Source organism: Protopterus annectens, chromosome 5.part0 (genome assembly GCF_019279795.1).
Source record: "Protopterus annectens isolate FY-2018-M chromosome 5.part0, PAN1.0, whole genome shotgun sequence".
Taxonomy (NCBI): domain Eukaryota; kingdom Metazoa; phylum Chordata; order Ceratodontiformes; family Protopteridae; genus Protopterus; species Protopterus annectens.
Genome location: NC_056735.1, coordinates 1,145,348,973 through 1,145,371,884, shown reverse-complemented (window position 1 = coordinate 1,145,371,884; position 22,912 = coordinate 1,145,348,973). Strand labels below are relative to the sequence as shown.

Below are 22,912 nucleotides of genomic sequence, written 5' to 3'. Positions count from 1 at the left end.
CTTGTAGAACCACAGTTCAAGTGTCTAAACTGTAATGAGAACAATGCCTACATTTCTCCCGTTTATTAACATTGCAGATGATCTTCTTCACGAAGATCTCAACCTCCAGAAAACCAGTCTTGGTTTTAAACCCAAGTTATTCCTGATTCTTCTAGTCAGCTCTTGGGCTTTTCTCTAGCACTGAAACAATTTCCTTTAGGAAATATTAAAGGTTTCACTGGTAAAGTCTCTATGGACTTTGTTACTGTGAGATGACCGATAAACAGAGTGTCCTTTCTACTTGCTGACTCACAATTTGTCGGCTAAACTTTATTTTCTCCTTACCCTGTTTTGCATCCAAAAATGTCTTTGACTCTCCCAGAAAACATTCTGAAGAAAGCTGTATATAGCAACCTGAATCTCGCACCTGCTTTTTGACACCCTGCGGCTGGTGGGACAAACTTTATTCTCTTTGGCTTGTTGCAGAGTGGATTGTCATTTTTCATAAACACTCTGGTGTCCCCAGTCTTTAGATACCTTTCCCTACTGGCATAGTTTTGCTTCTGATAGTATGACTGCATCTTTACTAATAAAGGACTTTGCTGCTATCCTGTGGCCAGATTTGGAGGATACACATGATGTGATGCGATCTGCCCTCTCAACAAATCCTGCTGTGAAGCACCAGTTCATTTGCTTATTTGTACTATTCCTTCCAGATCCTCTGCAAAAAAAAAATCTCAATTTTTTTCTGCGATATCAGTCTTCTAACGCTGCTACTTTTTTTTTGAAAATGCTCTTTTTGAGAAGCTTCAGGTTCGGATAGTCTTTTCTTCGTTTCAACCTCTGACTTCTGACGTTTTATCAACTCATCTAAATAGCTACTTACAGCTTCTTCTATTTTTCCAGCCTTTTGTCTCACTTATTTTAACAACTGTATGTGCATTTGATTTATTTTTCGTCTAAATTACTGGAAGCCATCTCTTGTACTAAAGTTGAAACCTGAACTGCTTTTGCTGAACTGCTACACGATTCTTCCCGGTCAGAACTTTTTCTTCTCCTTTTCTGGTTAATTTTATTTTAATTTCTCCAAATGTCTTCTTTCCTGGCATCCCTGTAGTGTAATTACTAGCTAACAATTAAATTTTACCCCAAATTATAAAAAAGCCAGTAAAAGTTAACAATGTGTCAGTTTTCAAACTGGCTCTGACCAACCTGCTGCTCATTGTGCAGTCCTTCAGGAAGCTCTCTAATCATGTTCTGATTTTTATAGGTTACATAAGGTAACCTTTGCCTGATGTGTAAGCAGCACCTGATCTGGATCTACTTGATTTTTACTTGAATTCTATGCTTGGAACACATTATTTGGAGATCTAACAACAGATCAAACAAACCAATACTAAAACTTTCAATAACCGAAAAAAAACTGACAGGTGTATTACAATGCAGCTTTCAAGACAAAGAAATAATCTCCTTTTAGTTAGAAGTTGATCAGCTCACTTAAAAATAATCACATTTCATATACAAAATCTTTAGAAAGTCGAAAATATCTTCTTCTTGAAAGCCAGTAAGTCAAAGTCCTGACAGTCAAATATATAAACTTATGTTTCTTTGACAATAGTAATGCTGAACAGCTGGAAGGTAATTAACAAGTCTAAGCAACAAAAAAAATGTATGTATGTATGTATATATATATATATATATATATATATATATATATATATATATATATATATAAGTGGGCTACTGAGCCAAACACTACACAACTAGTTTGTGCTGCCTGTGTTTCTGTCTAACTGATGCTCACTGGGCAGATAAACAGAATGTTTTGCCCATGAAAAGTTTCTACATATGGCTGCTGCAAAATCAAATTACCACTCAAGCAACTACAAAAAATTGAGATGGAATTATCATCAGTACATTAAAGAGATATTAGCTGCTGCCAAACAACTGGGAATATGAACACTATTACAATTCTTTGCTTGAAGTAAAATAGTCAGAACTTTACATCAGGACTCACTTTCACCCAAATGAAAGCAATTACAGTAACTTTAGACTACAGATGACTTTCTTAAGATAGCTAGTAAAATATTTATTTATCAAAGCAGAAAACCAATAAATAACTTTCTTAAGATAGCTAGTACAATGTTCATTAAAGTAGAAAAAAATAGAAGTTATGTACTTACCATAATGTTCCATGTGAGTTGTTTATCTCGCCTTTATTCTCACTGATGGGTTCGGAGTCGATCCTCGGCTCTGACACGGCCGATAGCAAAGCTCAAGGTTTGCCAGTAGCTCAAGACCAAGCCCCTTATCCCACGATGCACTGCTGGAATTACCTCAGATCTTGTTTGTTGTGAGTAACAGTATTTACACACACACACACACACACACACACACATATATATATATATATATATATATATATACATATACAAACATATACATACCCTTTTATGTATTTCTACCAAGAACACTTCCCAAAGTTGTAGAAGAAATATTGAATAACCAGGAAGGTACTAGCCTCTAAGTCAACAGTCAGCCAGGAGGGGGAAGGAGGGAGGACGTGAGAATAAAGGTGAGATAAACAACTCACATGGAACCTTATGGTAAGTACATAACTTCTATATGTGAAGTTGTTAAATCTCACATAACTTCTATATGTGAAGTTGTTAAATCTCGCTGTTTATTTTCACTGATGGGTAGCGTCCCTAGCACCCTCAATCTTGGGTGGCTTATGGAAGTATGTTCTTCAGTACTGTGGAACCAAAGGAAGACCTGTCCCTTGAAGCCTTATCTACTTTGTAATGCGTGATAAAAGTATGAGGCTTAGACCAAGGGGCTGCAGCGCAAATATTGTCAAGGGGCAATTTAGCTTGAAAAGCAGAAGACGTAGAGGTGGCTCTGTTAGAATGAGCCTTAGGTTTGTGTGTTAATGGCATGCTCGCATTTTCATAAACAAAGGATACGCAATCGGATAACCATTTAGATAAGGTTGTTTTAGCCACTGGATTGCCTTTTCTTGCTTCTAAGGATACAAAAAGTTGATCTGATTTTCTAATATCCTTAGTTCTGTCAAGATAAAATCTGAGCTGTCTGTGAACATCAAGTTTGTGCAGCATGTATTCCAATTTGCTGGAGTGGTTGGGAAAACAGACTGGCAGCTCAATGACCTGATTGATATTTGATTCAGAACAGACTTTAGGTAAAAATGAGGGGTTTGCTCTGAGAGATACTCTATCAGCATGGAAAATCATGTAAAATGGTCTGATAGATAATGCTTGAAGTTCTGACACTCTGCGGGCAGAAGTAATGGCCACAAGAAATATTGTTTTCCACCAGGATAAAAATTTGAGATCACAAGAAGATGCTGGCTCAAAAGGAGGACGAATAACTTGAGACAGCATAAGATTTAAATTCCAGGGAGAATAGGGAATTTTGATTGGAGGTCTCATATGAAGAACGCCTTTAAGAAAAATCTTAGATAATTTATGGCCCATAACATTTGAGCCACCAAAACCAAGGTGAAAATTTGAGATGGCAGCTAACTGAACTTGAACTGTAGCAGCTGCTGCTCCTTGCTTAAAAATTTTTGTCTAAAATAGAAGATAGCGGAGCTTGGAAAGGGTCAATGTTCTGCGTTTTGGCCCAAATTGAGAACCTTTTCCATTTACTGCCATATAATTTCCTGGTTGATGGCTTATGAGAAGACAAGAGAATTTGTCTTGTATCTTCTGAAATTGAATGAAGCCTGGCAATTAGGGGAAGTGGATAAGCCAAGCAGTCAGTTTCAGGGACTGCAGTGAAGGATGAAGGTCCCCTGACGGGTGTGTCAGAAGGTCTGGAACTGGGTCCAGGATCCATGGACATTCCAACAGATGATGGTGGAGAAATGGGAACCAAATCTGTTAAGGCCAGTAGGGGGCTATGAGTATAACAGTCCTTCCCAGTGATTTTGCTTTCTGTAAAAATCTGGGTATTAATGGGCAGGGTGGAAATGCATAAGGGAGACCTGGGGGCCAATCATGTAGAAGTGCATCTCTCGGGGGATAACTGGGAGGTGGTATTAGGGCAAAGTAGCTTCTGCATTTTGAATTGATGTGGCTGGCAAAAAGGTCGCAGCAAGGCTGGCCCCATTTGCAGAAAATCAACTCCGCAACCTGTTGCTTGAGAGATCACTCGTGAGGGAGCAATATCGCCCTGCTTAGCTTGACCGCTATCACGTTGGATTCCCCCGGGATGTGCGTTGCTAATAGAAAACGCTGGGATGGCACACCCCATTGCCAGACCCTGAGGGCTTCTCGACAAAGGGGGTAAGACTTGGCTCCGCCTTGTTTGTTCAAGTACCAGACTACTGACATGTCCGTCTGAATTGCAATAGTTCCTAGAGGAAGAGAGTCCTGAATGTACTGCAATGCCAGAAGTACTGCTCTCAACTCTAGAACGTTGATGTGCAGATGTGATTCTTGATCTGTCCATGTGCCTTGGGCGGTCTTTCCCTGAAAATGCCCCCCCCCCACCCTATCAGGGAAGCGTCCGTGGTAACAGTGGCTACTGGGGGGGGGGGGGACAAAGGGTCTTCTGATTGTGACATGAAGAGACATCAACCACCACCAAAGGTTTCTCCTGCAAGAATCAATGATGAGAATCATGTGGTGCATCGCTAGTTTCTGGTAAGACCACTGAGTGAAGAGGAGCCATTGAAGAATTCGCATATGCATCCTTGCGAGTGGTATAGCCAGGATTGCTGCCGCCATCAAACCTAGTACTTTCAATACCTCTGCTGCTGTAGCTTTGTTCTTTGACACCAGTAAGCTGACGTTTTGGCGGAGAAGAGAGACTCTTTTGACAGGGAGACGTAGAGTGGTAGTTGAGGTATCTAATTCTGCTCCTATAAAAACAGTATGCTGTGATGGCGATAAGGCAGACTTTTCACAAACTTTGGTGAACACTTTGGGGGCTGTAGTGAGTCCAAAGGGCAGGGCTCGAAACTGGTAATGATTGGCTCCCAGCCGGAAGCGCAGATGATCTCTGGAGCATCTGTTCATCTTTATGCGATAATACGCGTCCTTGAGATCTATGGAGCACATCCAATCGCCTTTCCCTAAGAAGGGAAGAATGGACTGAAGCGTGACCATTTGGAACTTCTCTTTCTTTACGAACTGGTTGAGTCTGCTGGGGTCCAAGATAGGTCTCCAGTCTCCTGTTTTCTTTGGTACCAAAAAGAATCTTGATTAAGTTCCGAATCCAACTTGGTCTGCTGGGACTGGTTGGATGACTCCTTTTTCTAGCAATCTGTGGACCTCTACGATTGCTTGTTCCCTGAGATTGGGTGGAACATCTGGGATTCTCTTTACGGGAATGGGAGGGGAAGAGAACGGAATGAACTATCCTCTGGAAATGATGCTTTGTACCCAAGTATCTGATGTTATGTTTAGCCAGACTTCAGGGTACAAAGACAAGCGACCCCCGACTGCCTCCAGAGCTGAACAGTCAGGCCCCCTTTCAGGGGCGCTGGTAGGGCTGACCGGAGAACTGACCCCTGTCACCCTGTTGCTGCGGACCCCCTCTGCCACGGGGGTGGCGTCTTCCGTTATAACTCGCTCCTCTGCCTCTAGAGGGGGTTTCTCCACGTGTGTCCTGAAAGGCTGCCTGTGCTTTTCGGAACCACATTTTCCCTCCCCTAGGGCCCTTGGGGTAGGGCCGAGTAGGGGTCAAAAAATGGACTCCAACGACAGATAAGGTCTTGCCTTCCTGCTCACACCTGGTTAAAGTTTTCTTTACTTTGGGCCCAAACAGTGATGAGCCATCGAATGGGGTATTAATAAAGGAAGACTTAAAGGGTTCCGCAAAAGAACAGAGACGCATCCAGGCTTGTCTTCAGAGAGCAATGCCCAAACTAGCTGCTCTACTCGAACCATCAGCTGCATAGGATATGAGACGCATGGACGAGTTTACCATTGAGTTTAGGGTAGCGAGCTGGGCATTGACTTTGTTGTCCACCCCTGCAGCTACCGTACCCTGGAGAGTATCTCCTAGCTTTTTCAGGAGATCTCTCTGTAGTCTCATAAAGTGGGTTAAGTAGTTCAGTGATCGCAGAGAAAAAGTCGCTGAAATAAACATGCGCTTCCCATATCTATCCATGACCCTAGAATCTCTGTTAGGGGGACGGATAGAGGTGGATGTCTTAGATACTTCCTTTTTGGTGGCTGTAGCTACCACCATGGCATCAACAGGCACTCCCTTTGTCAAAAATGGTTTGTCCACTGGGGCAGACATAATTTTATTGGGTTTACGAGGAACAGGTTTCATGGCCTACGGTGACTCCCACGCCTTACGAGAAATCAGTTCCATGAGATCGTCATAAGGCGGAGACACCCAAGAAGTGGAAGATTGAGACCCAAAAGCCTTCAAGAGCACGGACTCATCCTCAGTAGGGGTCTTGGACTGCCAATCGCCCCTCTGACTAAGGATCTCTAGTATCTCTGCAAAGGAGATATCCTCAGAGGGGGATCGAGGGGACCCTTCTGACGCATTTAAGTCCGTGTCAGATGTCAAGGACTCCTGTGGGGAGTCTAAGTGCCTCCTCTTGCACAATCTCTTCCTGGGCACCTCCTCAGTGGGGGGATCTGGGGAAGTCTCAGAAGAGTAGGGGACGCCCTGTGGGGGTACTTGAGGCTCGGGGTCTCTACGCTTAGAGGGACCGGTAGATGAAGAAGCAGACACAGGAGCTTGAGGGGAGAGGCTGAACCAATGCTGAAGTTGTCTTTGGAGACAAAACTCTCCTCATAGCATCGAAGGCACCATGGCTCCGACAAGAAGGAGTGGACGGACCCGAGAGTACCGTCCGATCCTCCTGCACCGAAACCCTGGGCTCCCAGCCCGAGGTAGGAGTCGAGCTCATCCGAGCCAAAGCCCCGAGAGGAAGAGTCGGCACCGACAAATTGGGTCGACTATCGTCCCCGGACCCGACGGGAGAGAGTCACCTCCTAGAGTCCTCGGTCGGCACCGACAACATCCGAGTAGATGGAGCTGATAACAACGGTGCGGGTATTGGCTCCAAGGATTCGACAACCAAGGGTTCAGTTTCCTTCGGCTCCGAGAGTCCATTACGGCTCAGAGGAGGAGTAGACAAATCCAGCTCCATGGTCTTCGTCACCGACGAGCTGGTCGGGGCCGACAACAATTTGGCAAGTCCTGGTGCCTGTAAAAGCTTCTGCACTAGCCGATCCATGTCCAAATCTGAAAGGCTGACTGAGGACTTAGCTGAATGCACCGAAGATGCTGATTGGAGCAGAGGGGAAGAAGGAACTTCAGAGACCGGCTCCAATACCAAGAGCTGGCTCCGAATCAAAGGTACACTCGGTTCCAATGTCTGTGGAACCGATGACCCTCCTTCTGAAATTTTTGCATTTTTTGTCACTTTGTCTGAGGATTTGGAGGACATACTAGTATCCTCATGGCTACTCAATACCTCGGAAAAGGATTGCTGTAGCAATCCCCTGTCTATAAGTTTCCTCCTTCTCCTGACTCTTGAAGAAAAGGAGTGGCAAATGCTGCAGGTGTCTTGGAGGTGTTTAGCCCCCACACAGAAGACACATTGAATGTGTCTGTCAATGATGGACATTTTCTGCCCACAATCTGGGCATTTTTTAAATCCCAATTTAGGATGGGATTTCTCCTTCTCATCCGACATTTTTAAATAAAACAAAGAGCAAACTGCAAAAGGTAAAATAGTAAAGTCCTTTCACTAGTAAGGATCCACAAACAACTAAGCCCAATATGGGCACTATCTATAACAATGTAACTAGAGATTACAAAAATAAGGCTAAAGAGGCCCACAGAAAAAAAGCCGGACTATTACAAAGTTTAATAAGAGTAAATAGGGCTAAAGGCCCACACAAACGAAGAAGCCAACAAGGCACTAACTTTTAAACTATTTATAACTATTGAAACTATAGATTATATATTGAAAAGACATAATACTAATACACACTATTTTTTTAAAACAAAAAGGAGAACTTTTTAAATAGACTTGCTGTTGTTATTTTCAAAAATGGTCCGAGCTAGCTGGATCACTGAGATCTCTCTTGCCGCGGCAAACTAGATCTGAGGTAATTCCGGCAGTGCATTGTGGGATAAGGGGCTTGGTCTTGAGCTACTGGCAAACCTTGAGCTTTGCTATTGGCCGTGTCCGAGCCGAGGATCGGCTCCAAACCCATCAGTGAGAATAAATGCCATCAGTGAGAATAAATGGCGAGATTTAACAACTTCACATCTATAAATAACAAGATAAACATGACAGCAACAAAAAACAAGCAAAAAGATGAAAAGATAAAAACTGAAAATAAGGTAGTATGAAATGGAAAATAATTAATCCATAAAATGTGACACAATAAAATTGTAAGACACAAAGAAAAAGCAGTGTTAGGTTTATTGTCCATTCCATGTCAGTGATAATGTGACTGAAGGTACCAGGAATTACAATAAAAACATATACGGTCTTCTGGTGGAAATGCTTTTTATTCTGTCATGGGACACTCTTGTTTGGTAATGAGATGTTATAATTACCATAACTTGTGGAAAGATACAATCCCAAAATTATTAATACTGTCAATAACTTTCATTTCCATCAACTCAAAAATCAATTTGCCTACAGTAAGTCATCAGTAAAGCAAATTTCTGTATTTGTCAGCTTAGCCAGCTTCATAAGCATATTTTACTTTATGAAACTCATCAGTCTCACTCCTGCATATACTCTCACATATCAGTATTATTTAAACAGTAATTTAACAATGACAGAAAATAATAAAAAAAGTATTCTAAAGTAAGATTAATAACTGGTCATGCAACTGCGAGAAGTAATCACTGACACCAATGAGTAATATTTAAACTGTCTTCAGTCTACATTTAGCAAGCACTAATGCCTGACAGGGTGTGTGTTAATGTGTAATTAATGCCTGCCCATGGGTGTTATGAGGCCCAACTCTGCAGGCGGAGAGCCTCTACACCCCTGGAAGGGTGTTAATTACACATTAACACAGACACCCTGGAGGGCGATATTGTGCTTATTGAATGGGCTCTCTGAAAAATTGTTGTGTTTTACTTATTTATTTTTTTAAGTACTATATCATTTTTTTTATACATTTTTGATGTAAAACAGTTCCTCCGCCTAATGTTTCAAATGTTGCTGTAGTATTTGTCAATTGTGTTGGAAGAATCAGTTTACATCCAAAATACAACACTTAAAAAATATCCACGTATTTACTTTATTTTTTGGTCACTTACTCCTAAAAAATTTGGTCTGTTACCAGTTATTGGAGATTGAAGTTATTAAATAATGGCATACATTTGAGATTCAGACTATTATTTTCTTGACAAAATTCATGCTAACACAAATTATTTTATTTAAGCAAATTTGTAATTTTATATGAGCAATAATTAAAATCTGTTCCTATTTTTGAGCCTTTGTTCGGTCTTTATTTTAATCTTTATGCAGATTTCTTCAGCAGAAAGGTCCAGAGGTATCCAAACTTCTTTACTACTGCGGCTGCCAGTAGTCGATCTCACCGCACTCACACCTATCTTTCCGAAAATACATGCTAACTCAAATCCTAATATTCAATTAAAATATGTCTCTGTTTATCCAGATATCTTGAGCTAAGAGTCAAGACAGCATACCTCTCAACTGTCCAGATTTTTGGCTCATATGTTTAGTCCCACCCTCATAAAATGTTGGAAAGTCACCGGGGACTGAAGTCATTAAATAATGACAGACACTGGAGTTTCAGACTTTATATCCTCAGAAAATACATGCTAATGGAAACCTTATTCTAGAAACTTTCTAAGAGCAAAATTTAAAATCTGTCCCTATTTCTGGTCAATTGTCCCCCTGTTATTTGTGGCTCTGTACAGATTTCTTGTGCCAGAGGTTGAGAGTTACGGCCGAGAGGTATGCAAGCCTCTTAATTGATGCTGCTGCTAGATTGCTCTCACTCTTCACTCTCTTTCTCACATACACACAGAGACACACAGTCTCTTCTGCTTTCATCCACACATTCACTCACACACGCAGGCAGAAGCAGACACACACACACTTTTTTTAAGTTTCATTTATTTTTTTACACTCACTAAACAGCAAAAGTGCTGTTTTGCAAGTGCAAGACAAAGGCTCAATTGATTTCTGTCATACACACATACACAATCACACACAGACATAAATTCAAACTCACACACACACACTTTTTTTATTTTATATTTTTCTTTCTTATTTTCCACTCGCTACAGAGCGAAAGCCCTGTTTAGGGAGAACAAAATAATGGCGGCCGTTACTTTCTTCAGTCTGACCTTCATGGCAGCTTGATATGCTGCCGTGAAGAGGTGGGCTTGTTTTTCAGCAGGCATTACTTCTATATTAATATCCAATCAGGATGTGATCTACAGATCGCCCATTCTCTAAGCATTTTTACTGTCCTGGTTTATTTTCCAAGCTACACCCACTTTTTCCAGTTCCCCTTGCTCTACAGATTTTCCATTTAGTTTCTGCAGTAACCATGCAGCTTTGATACTTTGAGACTTTTCCAGCCAAGCTGTTGTGTATGGATTCTGTTTTCTGCACTTCTCCACCAGAATAACTACACTTAGGTGTACTACTCTTAGCTAGCAATGTTTTGATTTCATACAGCATTCTTGTTGGAATTAACTATATGGCTTGTGCACTGTTTTTAAACTGTTCTTACTGTGTGTATGACCTTTCACCTCTTCTAACATTACATCTGCTCCTGTGTTATGTGCTATCTTTATTAAATGACCCTATCTACAGCTGTCTATTTTAATTGTTCTTAGTGATGTATTTAATAATGATGTAACAAATGCAGCTTTTCTTCCCAGTTCTCAGCAGAAAATGGGTCTGGCCAGTTAGACATTTCCATTTCATGAAACAATTTATTTATTTATTTATTTATTTATTTATTTGCAGTTGGTTTACCAGGATAGTCCATTGGGCCAAGATGAACCCGTTTTCAATGGAGTCCTGGGGAGAAAAGCTCCATTAACAAGGTTATATAGTTATACAAATGTAATAAAAGATTAGCAATCAAGTTATCAATACAATACAATTACACAGTTAGAGCATCATACTGGTGTTGACTGTTGCAGATGGTACTTTCTATAGAAGTGATTCAGATTGCATTATATACAGAGTTAAAATACAGTATTTACAGAATTGTACAAATTACAGTTTATAAATGGTACATACTATAAAGTGAGTCATATTGCCGTAATTGTAGAATTTTACAGAATTACTGTTTAAGGATATAGAATCAATGTATCTTTACAAGTGGTACTTACTGTAAAACATAAAACTTGTTTCAGTATATCCACATTAAGAGTCTAAATTTCAAGTGACATTTCAGATGAGATTGTTAGGTAAGGCATACAGATTGATTGATTTGAGATTAGGAAGCTAGATAGAAGGATGCAAGTTACTACAATAGGAGAGGCAGATGCAGGGGAACTTATTAGCAGAAGGAGGAAGAAATTGACAATATAAACTAAACTAAAATATCTGTCCAGATTACACTGTGACTAGGAGATAGTAATATGTATGACTTGTATCCCTAATCATACATCTAAGGTATGTAAACAAAATACAAAGACAAAACTCTAAAATTCCAAACTGAAAATATCTAAACTCAAATGACTACAACAAAAGACTCTTCTGCAAGGGACTACACTACCCCCCTAAAGTAATACCTTTCCCGGTTAGGGGGTCACCACAGCGGAACTCTGGTCCACTCATGATTGGCAGTGGATTTTTACAGTGCTGAGTTGCCAGCCCGACGCCCAACCTTCAAAGAAGGCACACGCATTCACGCACGTACCTACCTGCATCTCTTTAATGTCACTCAACCATGGGGTGGACATGTGGACTCCACACAGAAGGCGCTCCAACCAAGAATCGAATGGGAGAACCTCTTGCTGTGAGGCGACAACACTAACCGCTGCACCACCCCTCCTAACCCTATATCAGTGAGGTAATGGAACATTAGTTAGTTTTGTCTGCAGGAATCTGTTTTTCCATTCTGGATACTGAAACTCAGAGGTGCACTACTGTAAGTCACTACCAAGCCATTCTATACACATAATGAAAATGACACACAAAATAGAATGCATGTTGGTTTAGACTTAACCTTGCGCAAGACAAAAAGAAAAGACATTATAATGCATAAATATGTACTCACTTTTTGTGCTTTTCTAGCCATGTGATGCTGTCTTTCAAATTGCAGGAGTTCTCAGAGACCAGCAAATCCAGCAAACTTTCATGGTTAGCCTCAGCATACAGTTTCAAAAGTGCAGTATCAATGTATTCCATGTAGCCATTAGCCACATCAGTACTGCGAACTTCATTTAAGTAACTCATGAGAAAATGCTTGCACTTGGTAATCTTTTCCTGGTCACCTTGTGTCAGTTGATTTAGGTCAGCATATTCATGAAGAGGTGGATGAGACCGTGTAAACATGGAGGTTGAAGGCATAAGTAAAGGAAAAAGCGATATCAGCTCTCGAACATCCAACTGGCTTTTTCTACAATTATAAACCATACCAGATGAAGAAGTACACTGCTACTTATCTAAACAGATCTATAAACAGAAAGCATTTCAGACATCATAGTAACGAAAGACTACTTCCAAAAATTATTTTCCACCAAATCACAATATATTCAAACACATTATTTAAACTTAAAAATTGTGTTTTTTAATCTTACACAACATTTTCAAAACAAAAAAAAACTTACTTAGCTCAGCTGCCTAAGAATGGACAGATAGACACTTTCCTTACAATAAAGAAAATATACAGTTATCTTCACACTCAGTGAAGGTACAGCTGTCACCAGTAATCTGCACAAGATGGAACAAGAAGTTATGTACTCACCATAACGTTCGATGTATGTAGTCCATCTCGCCTCACATTCTTACCCGTGGGTTCGGAGCCGAATATCGGCTCCGACTCGGCCAACTTTTCTAGATCGAAGTCTTTCATTGGCTGGGCTAAGCAGGTATCCCATGGTGCACGGTTCCATATCCCCAGATCTAGTTTGCTGCGAAACTCATTTGTACCCCATGCACACACCACATCCAGGTAAAAGAATAAGCCAGGTAAAGGAACTCTGCAGATGAGCAACCTAACCTCCAAATCCTCCAGGAAGGGGGAAGGTGGGAGGGTAAGTAAGAATGTGAGGCGAGATGGACTACATACATCGAACGTTATGGTGAGTACATAACTTCTTGATGTTATGTAGTCCTATCTCGCCTACATTCTTACCCGTGGGACAGCGTCCCTAGCACCTACATCCTGGGAGGTTCATAAGAAAATACTCCTGAGAACTGTGGAGCCAAAGGACGACCTGCCCCTAGAAACCACGTCCAATTTGTAATGAGAAACAAATGTGTGAGGAGAAGCCCAAGTAGCTGCAGCACATATATCAAGCATTGACAATCTGGCCTGATAGGCTGCAGATGTAGAAACAGCCCGAGTAGAGTGAGCCTTGACCAGAAATGGCAGATCTTTACCTCCTGCTTAGTAGACGAAAGAGATACAACTAGATATCCATCTAGATAGGGTGACCTTGGAGACCGGCGACCCCATTCTGTTTTCCGAAAAGGAAACAAAAAGTTGATCAGACTTCCAGATATCTTTTGTTCGGTGCAGATAGAAGCGTAATTGTCTGTGTACATCCAACTGATGAAATCTAAATTTTGCCTTGTTCGAAAAGTGAGGAAAGAACACAGGCAACTCAATGGATTGATTAAGCTTAGACACAGAAGCCACTTTAGGAAGGAACGAAGGGTTTGGTCTAAGAGAGACCCTGTCCTTATGGAAGATTAAGTATGGAGGTTTGATGGAGAGGCTTGAATTTCTGAAACTTGCCTTGCTAAAGTGATTGCTGTTAAGAAGGCTGTTTTCAAGGTCAAGAATTTCAATTCGCAGGTAGCTGCAGGCTCGAAAGGTGGTAAAGTAAGGGCTTGCAGAACAAAATTGAGATCCCAGGGCATGATTGGTTCGGAAACCGGGGGACGAAGCAACAGAGTGCCCTTCAGGAAAGCCTTGCATAGTCTATGAGCCATGAGACTAGGCTCATTAGCGACATCAAAAATTAGAAATCTCCGCCAATTGAACTTTAATGGTAACTGATGCGGAACCCTGATGGAAAAGCATAGACAAAAACTCCAAGACTGAAGCGATTGGAGCTGTGTTAAGGATCAATGCCTCGGGTATGTGCCCAGATAGAAAACCTCTTCCATTTACAAGAATAAATCTTTCTAGTAGATGGCTTATGAGAGGACGATAATATATGAACCACTTCTGGTGAGAATTTATGAAGTCTAACTAACGATGGAAGTGGAGTAGCCAGGCTGTCAACCGGACGGTCATCAGGGAGGGGTGGAACTGTCCCGACATGTGTGTCAGTAAATCTGGTTGAGGGTCCAGAATCCAAGGAGTGTCCATAATGTATTGCTGAAGAAAGGGGAACCAGACTTGGCAAGGCCAGTGTGGAGCAATCAGAATCATTCTGCTTCCCAAGGATTGCGCTTTCTGAATCACCTTTGACAGCAAACGAAACGGAGGGAAAGCATAAAGCAGACCGGAAGGCCAATCATGAACCAGAGCGTCCCTGGGTGACTCCCCCTGTGGGGGGATCAGCGTGAAGTAGCTGCTGCATTTTGCATTGAGGGGGCTGGCAAAAAGGTCGCAGCAAGGCTGACCCCATCTGCTGAAGATTCGCATTGCAACCAGGCGATTCAGGGACCACTCGTAAGGCATCAGAATATCTCTACTTAGCCTGTCCGCAATCACGATGGACTTCCCCGGAATGTGCGTTGCCACCAGAAACCGTTGGGAAGTTACTGCCCATTACCACACTCGCATGGCCTCTCTGCACAGAGGGTAAGACCTGGTTCCCCCTTGCTTGTTTAGATACCACACTACTGACATGTTGTCCAAGTGTATCGCAATCGTCCCTAGAGGTAGAACACTCTGAAGTATCTGCAACGCAAGTAGCACTGCTCTCATTTCTAAGACGTTTATATGCAGATGTATCTCGTGCTCTTGCCACATGCTTTGGACTGTCTTGCCAAGATAATGCCCCCCCCCCCCATCTGGGAGGTGTCCATGGTCACCGTGGCAACCGGGATGGGTGGAATGAAGGGCCTTCCTCCGTCCAAACTGTTGGTGCAAAGCCACCAACCAAGGTCCTGCTTGCATCTGTCCGTGAGCAAAATGGGGTGAGAAAGTGGAAATCTTTGGAGAGACCATTGAACAAAGAGGAGCCATTGGAGAATTCTCATGTGCAATCTTGCTAGAGGGACCAACATGACTATTGCTACCATGGTCCCTAGGAGCTGGAGAACCCATCTTGCCTTCGCTTTCCTCAGGGGCATCAGCATGTGTATCTGTTGTTGTAAGACTCTGATCCTCTCCTGCGGTAAAAATGCTCGCATTCGAATGGTGTCTAATTCTGCTCCTATAAAGGTGACACACTGCGAGGGCAATAAAGCAGATTTTTCCCAATTTATTGTTATACCCAACTGGTGACATAGAGTGATGGTAGCGTCCCTGGTTTGAACTAGTTGATGCCTGGTGGGGGCGGTAAGGAGCCAGTCGTCCAGATACGGAAACACTTGGAATCCCTGACGTCTCAAGTGAGTCGTCACCACCGCCATACACTTGGTGAACACCCTGGGGGCTGTGGTAAGACCAAAGGTCAGGGCTCGAAACTGGAAATGACTGGCTCCCAGCTGGAAGTGTAGGTGACTCCTGGATGCCCTGTCCATTTCCACATGGTCATAAGCATCCTTGAGGTCGATGGAGCACATCCATATCTCTCCCAACAATGGGAGAATCGATTGTAGCGTGACCATACAGAACTTGGACTTGTGTACATAGTTGTTCAGTTGGCTGAGATCTAATATGGGTCTCAGGTCCCCTGTTCTTTTTGGCACCAAAAAGAATCTTGAGTAAGTCCCTAATCCGATTTGGTCTGAGGGGACACGCTGGATGGCCCCTTTTCCTAGCAGCTTTGAAACCTCTGAGGCTGCTTGATCCCTCTGACTGGGTGGAACGTCTGTGATTTCTCTGATTGAAGGGGGGGTCTGATGTAAATGGAATGAGATAACCTCCGGAAATTATCCGTAATACCCATCGGTCCTGGGTGATGCTTTCTCAGGCTTCCGGATATAACGAAATTCGACCCCCGACTGGCTCCAGATAAGCACAGCCGGGCACTCCCTCAGGAACGAGAGTAGGGAGAGCCATGACAGGAATCGCGGTCTCCCGAATTGTAGGGGCCCCCTCTGCCTCTGGGGTGGCATCTCCCTGAATAACCTCCCCCTCCTCTGCCTCTGGAGGGGTGTTCACCTTGTGCGGTAGGAAAAAACCTCTGTGATTTCTTGAACTACATCTCCCCGCTGGGCCTTGAGATAAGGCCTAGAAGGAAGGGAAAAATGGACCCCTATGGCAGACAGGGGTCTTTCCCTCTTGCTCGCACCTGGTGAGGGTGTCTTTCACTTTGGTCCCGAACAAAGAACAACTATCAAAGTCAGTGAAGGAAGACTTGAAGGCCTCCGCAAAGTGACACAGGCGCAGCCAGGCTTGCCTTCTAAGGCGACTCCTGAGCTTGCTGCCCTACTCGCTCCCTCGGCTGCATACGGAATGAGCTGCATGGATGAGATGACAATGGAATTGAGGGTAGAGACCTCGGCGTTAACCATCTGGGCCACCGCCTCAGGAACGTTACCCGCAAGAGTATCTCCTAACTCCTTGAGGAGATCTCTCTGGAGCCGAGTGAAGTGAGACAGGTAATTCAGCGACCATAAGGTAAAGGTTGCTGACGAGAGGGTACGCTTCCCGTACCGGTCCATGGTCCTAGACTCCTTGTTAGGAGAATGGATGGATGAAGAAGACTCTGCTACTTCCTTCTGAGTGGCTGCCACCACCACCATGGCATCTACAGGGACTCCTTTAGACAGAAACTCTTTTCCCTGGGGGGGCAGAAAGAAACTTGTTGGTATGCCTGGGCATGGGCTCCACCGAATCAGGGTTTTCCCACACTCTTCAACATATCAGATCAAGGAGCTCGTCGAAGGGTGGAGACACCCAGGAGGCGGAGGGCTGAGCACCAAAAGCCTTAAGGAATACTGACTCCTCCTCGGAAGGGGCTTTGGACGGTCAGTCACCTCTTTGTTTCCGTATCTCCAGGATGTTGGAGAAGGAAACATCATCAGAGGATGACTTGGGGGACCCCTCCGATTCCTCGAGGTCAGTATCAGAGGTAAGGGACTTATCCTGGGAGTCTATGTACTTCCTCTTGCACGTTTTCTTTCTAGGGGGCTCCTCAGGCATGAACTCTGAGAGGCCCTCAGAAATTTGGGGACCACTCATGGGGGTATCCCTAGGCCCTGGTGCTCTGCTGTCCATGGATAGGTGGTGATCAGAGGTTCTCACTGGAGTGGTGGGGGACAGTGTGATCGACCCGCCTGATGTAGTTGACGATCTGGCCAGCATGGTCCGCATAGCCTCGAAGGCAGCCCCCCCCCCCGAGTCCGAGGAGCAACCAGCCTCCAAGGCCATGATGGGGATCTGAGTTCCCCGAGCCGAGGCACCAAGAGGGAGACTCGGGACCAAAATAAGCCCCGAGATGTCCCCATCAGGCCCGACCAAAAAATCCTGAGTCCCAAACCCCAAGGATGGAGCCGACAGGGTCGGAGCCGATGCCGGTGCTGATGGAGCCAAAGGGGCCATTGGAGCCGGCCTAGGAACATCACGTGGCATGGAACACTCTGCCTCCGAAGACAGAGATGCGCTCAGAGGAGGAAAGATCGAAGACGGGGTCGGGGTGGGCTCCAGAGCCGACTGGGCCAGAACCAAAAATAATTTTGCCAAAACCGGTGACTGGAGGAGCCTCTGGACCACCCTATCAACATCCACATCCAAAAGGGTCCTGGAGGACTTGGAAGACAGGGAGGGAGATCGAGATCTCCTCTCAGGAGAAATTGGTCTGAGACTGGGCAATCGGCTCCTAAGGGGTTCCAATAAAATTGGAGCCGATGCCGGTTCCGTTAACACCGACACTTCTTGCGGCCCCGAGGACAGTGGAGCCGAGGAGGTTGATGCAGTTTTGAGACTTTCTCTGGAGTCTCCGATGAAGCTGACGGAGCCGGAGATCTCTTTTTTGACTTGCCAGACTTTGATTTACCACTGAGAGACGAATCCATAGCCTCTTCAAAAGAGGGTTTCAAGAGTCCCTTTAAAATCAGCTTATTCTTACTCTCTTGGAGAACTCTAGGACTGAACGCATGACAAAAACTGCAGGATTCCTGCAGGTGGATGGCTCCCAGGCAATAGACACAAATGGAATGCCCATCGGTGCTGGACATTTTGTACCCACATTTTGAGCACTTTTTGAAACCCGAAGGTTTGTGCTCCTTGGAATCTTTGGATATCTTCACTACTACACCAAAAACGCAAAAAACAAGTCTGAGAAGAACTCACAGGCGCTCACACCACAAAACGCGAGAACGAACACTAACAGTGACCAAGCACACATACTAAAGAAACAAGTCCAAACTTTTAATCAAAAACGATTGATGACCACAAGGCAAGGGAATAGCCCAAACCTCTAACTTAAACGGTTTGGACCACACACACACAGAAGGCAATAAGTGAAGGACTAGGCCCTCTAACTGAAATGGGCCTAGCCCGAGGGAACAGTCAGCGGGATACCACACAAACAGTCACATGATCACAACCTCAAACAACACTAGACAATAGCTATGAAAATAGCTTTTGATTATGAACCAAAACTTTTCTTTAAGACAAGAAAAAAGGGTACTTAGCCACAGCCGAGTGAGACCATGTCTGAGCTACACGAGCAGCAAATGAGATCTGGGGATATGGAGCAGTGCACCATGGGATACCTGCTTAGCCCAGCCAATGAAAGACTTCGAGGTAGAAAAGTCGGCCGAGTCGGAGCCGATATTCGGCTCTGTACCCACGGATAAGAATGTAGGCGAGATTGGACTACATAACATCAGTGTGCTTTAACATTACAGCTTGAAGCTGTACTCAGTTTTGCTAACTAGCCACGTGTCACTAAGATAGCATATCTCTTTTGAGGGGGTAATCAAAGAACAGAAGTCAATAAATTTGCTAAGGGCTGCACAGTATGACAGTTGGTATATGAATGATCAAAGTCTCCAACATTTCAGTTTAAATATTTAACCAGTGTAACATGCTGCCTACTTCTCATGATCTCAAACACCAATGGCATACTATGATGTCAAAAAAACAAATCATAAATTGAAAGAGTTGCACAGTTTTGGTCCAACAACAAAACAGTATATAAATGAAGTTCAGATGTGGCTCTAGAATGAATAGTTTCCTTTCTAAGCAACTATAAGCTATGTTATACAACCAATATACAAAATTATATACAATGTTTAACATTACATTCCAAATTATTTCTCTAAGAGTGTGGAAGGCAACAGGTTAAACAACTTAAACATCATATCTAAGCAACACAAGGAAAAATAAACCATCCCCTCAGCTTCCTCCTTTCATGGATAAAAGATGCATTGTGCATATCTTAAAGCATGTCTTCTAAATTCCTGAATGGTCAGAAGAGTATGATGTACTGTAGCTGAGAATGGACTGTCAATTTGCAAAGAATCAGAATAACAAAACATTCCTGCTGCTCACTGGGTTTCTAATGCCATTAAACATTTGCTTGACCCTTCTGAAGGTGGCTGTATAATTATTTTCAAGCCTGCACTCTACTGTACTGCAAACATATAAGACACGACACTTGTTTCACCACTAACAATAGTAAAAGCAGCAAGAAGCTTCCTAGTGGCAAGTTCACTAGAATGAGGTGGGGCATCAGTCAATGGTGACCTGGTTTCAAGAAAAGAATCAGACTACAAAAGGTTTCTTTGGCTAAGATGGAATGGGATGGACTGAAAAGTCAAGCAATCCATAAACTAAAGTTATGGTACGTAGCTGACACCACTGCACTGTAATATTTTCTTCATTCCTGTCTTCTCAGTGCATTTAATACTTTAGGAGAATACCAAGCTGTGAACAACAGACAGGGAAGCTGAGGAGTCTCCCTCAGCATACTCAAGACTGTCAATAAAATCAAAAAATTCTTACTTTGGTCTGGAAATCTTGCTTGTAGTGTCGGTAAAATGTGACAGTGGAAGAAGACCAGGGTACTACTTCACAAAAATCTCCAGATGAAATGCCAATACAAAAGGCTGAAGATCCAGTGGCTTCTCTAGGCTGGGTTCAGATATAGTTTAGAATGCTTTTTTTGCTGGCTGTGTCACAAAAAATACTAACGTAGCTGGCTAACCAATTGGAAATGGTCTGTAACCTACTAGAACACTCAACTTGTGTGGTGAAATGATGATAATCAGGTATCCTACTCTCCTTTGTTCTGGAAATACAAGCCCAAAGTTGAACCATGCAAAGAAAAACCCACTCATCTGAATTATGAGGATAATGATAACAGGAAGGCAGCTTAATAGTTTTCATTAAGTCATATGTCTGACATCATCACCCCCTTTTTCCCATATCTGCACATGGGATCAGGGCATCACACCAACAGTGACCATCATCTAGAGCCAATGTTGAAAGGCATTATGTAAATAAAATTTAATATGTCTTAATATGCCATGAAATACCCTCTTTATGGAAGATATTTTGTTTTCTTATTTGTAAAAAAGATAAGCAGGCTGTTGTGAAGATCCTTTTCAGCTACAATCAGGCCAGAGACAGTAAAAAAGTGAAAAAGAGACTGTAAAGATCAAAGTCATGAAGCAGCGAAATAAAAAAGTCAATATACATACAAAAGTACATAAAGAGCTTTATAAGATATTTAAGATGTTAAAAGCTAAGTTACAGAGCATATAATACAGAAGTGTCACACACAAACTACACTGAATTTAGTATGCATGAAGATCTTAACAGCTCTATCCTAACTAAAATAATATGTAATATCTCACTGCATTAGTTACTGAAATGGTATACGTAACATAACAATTCTAATATGCAAGTTGTCTTACTGGCTAAACATACACACTAAGATGCAGAATCTGCCATGGGGAGATTTTTGATCAAAATACTTAACACCATCTCCTTGGTGGTGACGTAGGATCCTGCATCACCATTACTCAAGAAGGCACATTCACACACACACACACACACACACACACACACACACACACACACACACACACACACACACACACACACACACACACACACATTCACTCAGAAAGAACTACTAGAATCCCAGCTTGGGTCACTATGCCTGCTTCCCTCCCAGAACCAAGGCTTAGTTGTTAGGACTAGCCTCTTTCTAACCCTGGAGTAGTACTGGCAAATACAGGAACCAAATCTTTCACTCTGAATGGTAATGGTGATAAATATTCACGCTCTTCCCAGCTCCATTAACATGGCTCTTCCATCATCTAAGCCACTTATCTAACTCTGGTTGTCTGGGCTGCAGTCACAGTTGTATCCCTCTGCACCACACAGAGGAGTGGTGATAAGAAATGGCACATCGTTAAATTAACATAAATCATTACTGTTGAGATTGTTATGACAGAAAGTTGTTAATAAATAATGAAAACTATATTGGGTCTAGACCCGAACACTTAGGTACTTCAGATCTGTAGGCATCTATGTCAGACAGGTTGTTGCTAAATATTACACTAAAAGTTCTGTTAGGAAAATGGTCACCGAATTATTCCATAGGACCATTGCCGAATCCAGTTTGGCTAAATGTGGACATTAGATGATGGAGATGGCTAACTGTTTCAACAGATCATGTTAAATCAATGAACAGACCTCCAAGTCAGAGATCCCCTTTCCACAGTGGAGTATATACTATCAGTAACAGCAGATTAATTAGTGAGGGCTTTGTGATTTGAGCAGAATTAGTGTTTAGCCTGGCAAAGAACATTATTTGTTAATGTGCTCTAGGCGTTGTTTACTTAAGTTTTTCAATCAGGTAGATGAACTGGTCAAAAACACTCTTCAGCAATGACCCAAGCCAACAGGCTGTAACATTTACAGACAAGTAACTTACATGGAAAGAATAAGAAATTGCAAATAAAACATGTTATGACAACTTAACTGAAAATATAAGATTACAAAAAAACATATCTTAAAACCTGCACAAAAACAATATAAAACTTATTAATACAAGGAGGTAGTCATGTTAATTATGATGCTGTTCATTAGGAATTCAAAGCTTTTTGTTATTGAACAGAAATTACAATTTTTTACCATAAGGCAGAAAAAGGGGAGGTGACTTTAAGAACAGACATTAAAATAAAATGACTAAATGAAGAGGAATTAGGACAGCAGTTTGTAAGAGATTCTAAGATGACAGGGACTGACATATAGAAGAAAGAAGTCTGCAGAGATACTTAGTATTGATGTTACTTTGGAGTTTCTTGCTAATGACAGGTTTTAGTAGGTTGTACACTATGTCATGTACTGTTATAGGACTAGTGTCTTTGATAAGTGATCATAGATCTAACAGTAATTTCTTCAAGTCACAGCAATGTTTCTAATGATTCTAGGAATGATGTGGTTCCAATAAATTTAGGTGCAAATGAGAGGAGTTGAAGCCACACTATAGGCCAGAATCCAAAGAAAATGTGCTGAGGGGGATGTCCCCATCACCTCTCTCAAAGAATAAGGAACTGAACGATGGCAACCTGTCACTACAGAAAGATGAGAAACACGACATGACAAAACATGAGAAGTCACTTTGTGTGCACAGGAATCTAGTAGGAATGAGGCTTGGGTTTACAGCAAAGCTCTAGGTCACTTTTTCATTCTCTTGCCCAGGGTCCTAGAACAAGCCA

The 22,912-nt window shown here is 42.6% G+C and overlaps 1 protein-coding gene across 1 annotated transcript in view; it reads right to left on the bottom strand.

Annotated features, from left to right (window-relative positions):
* Nucleotides 1-22,912, bottom strand: part of TGFBRAP1 (transforming growth factor beta receptor associated protein 1) — a 1,222,189-nt gene that overhangs the window by 709,920 nt on the left and 489,357 nt on the right. Inside the window, exon 5 of the mRNA XM_044070999.1 lies at nucleotides 12,219-12,560. Within this exon, the coding sequence (XP_043926934.1) occupies nucleotides 12,219-12,560 (342 nt within the window). The remainder of the gene's footprint in view (nucleotides 1-12,218; nucleotides 12,561-22,912) is intronic.